Genomic DNA, 4294 nt, shown 5'->3' on the forward strand with positions numbered 1-4294 from the left:
TTACAGAGGTTTTGTATGCCACACCAAAAGCAGCGCTTTTCTGCTGTAAAAATAGAACACCGGAGACTTAACGTACATTCGTACATGATCTGATTGTAAAACATCAAACAACTTGAACACCCAGCAGATTTCGCCACCGGAAAAAATACAAACTTTTCAAACTATATATAAAGCATGTTCGACTTATAAATCTTTGCAGATCTTCACTCCTCATACCTCCAGTGTTCTTTGTTGCCAAGTGTGTCATCTCCTTTGATCACTGTAAGTATGCTTATAGCTATGAACGTTTTATGATTTACTTAATTTTCATAATGTTATCATTAGAAATATTTTGTTTGGTAAAATTGATCAAATTTTAAAGGATGTTCTATGAACAATTTCTTACAACATTCTAGCTATGCTCAAAAGGTTTCTTAATTTACAATCAAATACAGTACATGTACAAAAAATAAAGAAAGAAAAAGAAAAAAGAGTTACGATAATCCACAACTTAGGCAAATAATTAACAGTGTTATAGTAGATTTTATCCATTATCTTCAACGATGTTGTTTCAGATGGATTTCTTCTTGATTGCCGTTACCAGTCTTATTGCTGTAGCAAGCGCCGCCCCAACTTATGGCGGAGGTAAAAAAAAAAGCAAATTATACATATATATAGATAACTCAAAATAGTAAAATTGTTCGACATATGCCCTTTTTTATTGTTCAAATTAATGTCCTTTGTTGTAGGAAGTGCTAACAATGGCAATAACATGAATATGCCAGCGAATATGGGAATGAACAACGGAGCTATGAATGCAATGCCCGCTTATATGAATATGGCAGCTAACATGGCCAACAACATGATGATGCCAGCAAATATGGGCAACAACATGAATGCCAATGTAGCCAATATGATGAACACCGTTAACATGGGCAACAACATGAACACGATGCCAGCTAACATGAATAATGCTGTAAACATGATGATGGCAGCTAATATGGGCAACAACAATGGAGCCAATATGCCAAATATGATGAACGCCATGAACATGATGCCAGCTAATATGGGCAACAACAACAATGGAGCCAATATGGCAAATATGATGAACGCCATTAACATGATGCCAGCTAATATTGGCAACAACAAAGGAGCAATGAACGCTATGATGCCAGCTAATATGGGCAACAACAACAATGGGGCCACAAATGCCAACATGGCAAATATGATGAACGCCGTAAACATGATGATGATGAATGGAGGAAACAATGGAGCTATGGGAAATGCAATGATGCCAAACAACATGGGAACCAATAACAACGCTGGCATGAATATGAAATGTAAGTAGACGTTTATATGATTTCAACATTGAAATTGTTTACGCAATTAAATTCAGATGTTAACTTGTTGAGTTATTTTACAGCCTCCTATGTGGGATAAACACCTGCAGATATTTTGTACCGTTGAACAAAAGACCCCGAGGAGCTCTGTTATACTCCTTATTTTCATTCTTCATGAATAATAAAATACATTGCTAAAACACATTGTCTATTGTATTTTGTATTTCTCATTTTTAATAGTTATCAAAAGCATGCATTGATTACGAATAAAACCCAGAATTTTAAGGAGGCCAATGGAACGTAGAATAATGACAGGGGTTATTTTCGTCGTAGAATAATGACCCCCCGGTCATTATTCTACGCAGAAAAATTACCCCCGGTCATTATTGTACGTAGCAAAATGACCCTTTTGCCTGAAGAGTAAGTGTCGTTTTCATAAAAATGAGCACACTCTACATGAAGAAAAGTGACCTCTGTAGAATGATGACCCCCTTATAGATTAAAGTTTTTCAGGATAATTTTTTATTATTTGTGAAATAGTCTTTACAATATTGTACTTTTTACTGCAGTTTACAGAAAGTAACAAAAATTATAATTCATATTCAAATAAACTTAAAGTGAAAGAAGGGGTATATCCTTCGTTATAATAAGATACTGACGTATTGTATAGGGGTATGGTTGTCATCTTAACGAGTTACATTTACATGTATATATCTCATTGTAACGAGTGACAACACATTTAAATTATTTTGAGATACAAGACACTATAAAACAAAATTCTGTTTATTGGCTATGAAAGAGTAGGCTCGATATTGTTCATGAATCATACTTACATTGACGATTTCCCCCTACTACAAACCACTGGGTATGCAAGTGCATCACCCAGAATAAATGATGAAACCAATGAAGAGTTTACTCCATGGTTAGGCATTATAACCATGCTGAAGTTAGCAACCACTTACAGCAGCCATTCAATAAGGAAAAACGAACAGCAATAAATTTTACTTTTTCATCGGAATACTTTAATTAATATAAAAATGATTCATACCTTACTAGTTTGTAGAAACATTGATAACTTCGGAGGCACTAAAGATCGTGTGAACAAGATCAAGAGAGATATAAACCCTTCGGAATTACCCGTTGGTACCCGTACAGCCCAAATTTGGGACCAGGAAATAATAGCCCTATAGGTCTCCTGCACTGCCCTGTAATTTGTTTGATGTACACTATAAAGAAAAGGGAGATAACGGCCCACCATTCACCACAATATCGTTGTAAAGAGTTTTAAAAATAGCTAGTGAGCTAAATGGACACATTTAGATATGATAGAGGCCCTCAGACCCTAGGCCCTCAGACCCTTGTTATATATATTAAGAAACGTCCTCAACTTAACGCGTGTGTTTCAAAGTTCGTGTGATCAAAATCAAGGGGGATATAAACCTTCAATTTAAGCCCTTAACCCCTTATCAACGCTTTTAGAAATAATCACTTATTATATTCGATCAGTGTTTATTATCTATTTTAGACTTACTATAGTCAGGCACTTTTCATACATTTGCTCTAAAAAAGTCTATTCATGATCACAAATACAACATTACAACAAATGTTTAGAATATCGATGTATATGTATTACATTATATTATTACAACAATTATTCTTTCATGATTGTTGTTCGTTAATTATCACACAATTTAATTCCTCAATGTATATAAATTTGTTTTTCATTTGTTTTCTTTTTTAATAACGGAATGGCTTTGCAACAGTAGATTTCTAAACACACACGTGCAGAACTGGCAATTTGTTGCCGATGCAATTGTAAAATCGCAATATATAAAGTTAAGCAAGCTGTGCATACATTTTGTAAACGAAAAATCGTCTTTAAATAATAAAGCTATATAATGTGTTGTTAAGAATTCTTCATGGTAAAGATATATAAATATATAAAGTTAAGCAAGCTGTGCATACATTTTGTAAACGAAAAATCGTCTTTAAATAATAAAGCTATATAATGTGTTGTTAAGAATTATTCATGGTAAAGAGTCGAGTATAGTTCAACAGATTTCTACACAAGTGCAGCGTTATTTACCGCCAAATGTCGACAAGAGAAGAAACGTAACTGTTAACAATCAATTTGTGGCAATGTAAGTGTGTTTGTATGTGTGTTTGCTACGGATATGAAAAACTAAAACTCAACTGAACAGAGTGAAAATTCCAGTAATTTCAAAGTCAGATACCTTGTCGGGATACTGGGTAACCAATTTCTATTCTTGTTTACAGCGGGGGTCATTTATTTACGGGGGACATTTTTCTTCACGTTTAACACGAAGAAAAATGACCACTAGGTCGTTTTTCTTAAGAAAAATCCAATTATTCTACAGCAAGGGGGGGGGGGGGGGTCATTATTCTACATCGAAAAATGACCCCCGGTCATTATTCTACAGGGGTCATTATTCTTCGTTACAGGGGCTTTAGTTTTCATTTTGCATGTTTTGTGCATTCTAGTAAAATGCCGTGCATTTATACCTTTTATGATTTATTTTTGATTCATGCTTCAGTAGGTGTGCTTTGCAAATGTACTTTTATGAAGTGATGATAAAATAATGCTTTGTAGGAGTATGTTTTAATAAATTACTTAAAAGTATGCCTATGAACTACCATGCATACACAGAAGAACGCTATCATCAGGGTTATTTTTTTTAAAATGAATTCATGGTACCAATCTTTATTTGTAATACTCCAAATATACAACAACATTCTGTGAATTTTTTCTTATTACAGATGACCCCACTAGAACTAGACGGTATAGTTTAGGTTTTATTTTACATATAAAGTAGACAATAATATTACTAATCAAATATTATAATTTGAGGAAAATCGGTCTTGTTGTATTCGTTTAATTTGCTTTAAAGTGCGGAAAATGATAATTTACTTTATTATACTTTTATATTAAATACTGAAATCTGATTGGTTTAGAC

The 4294-nt window shown here is 33.7% G+C and overlaps 1 protein-coding gene across 1 annotated transcript; it reads left to right on the forward strand.

The window, feature by feature from the left end:
* The first annotated feature begins 200 nt into the window (after positions 1-200).
* LOC117692613 (uncharacterized protein MAL13P1.336-like) lies at positions 201-1522 on the forward strand. Its single transcript, XM_034481120.2, has 4 exons — positions 201-261; positions 555-624; positions 729-1319; positions 1403-1522. The coding sequence occupies exons 2-4, from the start codon at positions 555-557 to the stop codon at positions 1417-1419; spliced, it is 678 nt and encodes a 225-aa protein (XP_034337011.2). The 5' UTR covers positions 201-261; the 3' UTR covers positions 1420-1522.
* Positions 1523-4294: the final 2772 nt, after the last annotated feature.

The sequence above is a fragment of the Magallana gigas genome, chromosome 3 (assembly GCF_963853765.1).
Source record: "Magallana gigas chromosome 3, xbMagGiga1.1, whole genome shotgun sequence".
Taxonomy (NCBI): Eukaryota; Metazoa; Mollusca; class Bivalvia; order Ostreida; family Ostreidae; genus Magallana; species Magallana gigas.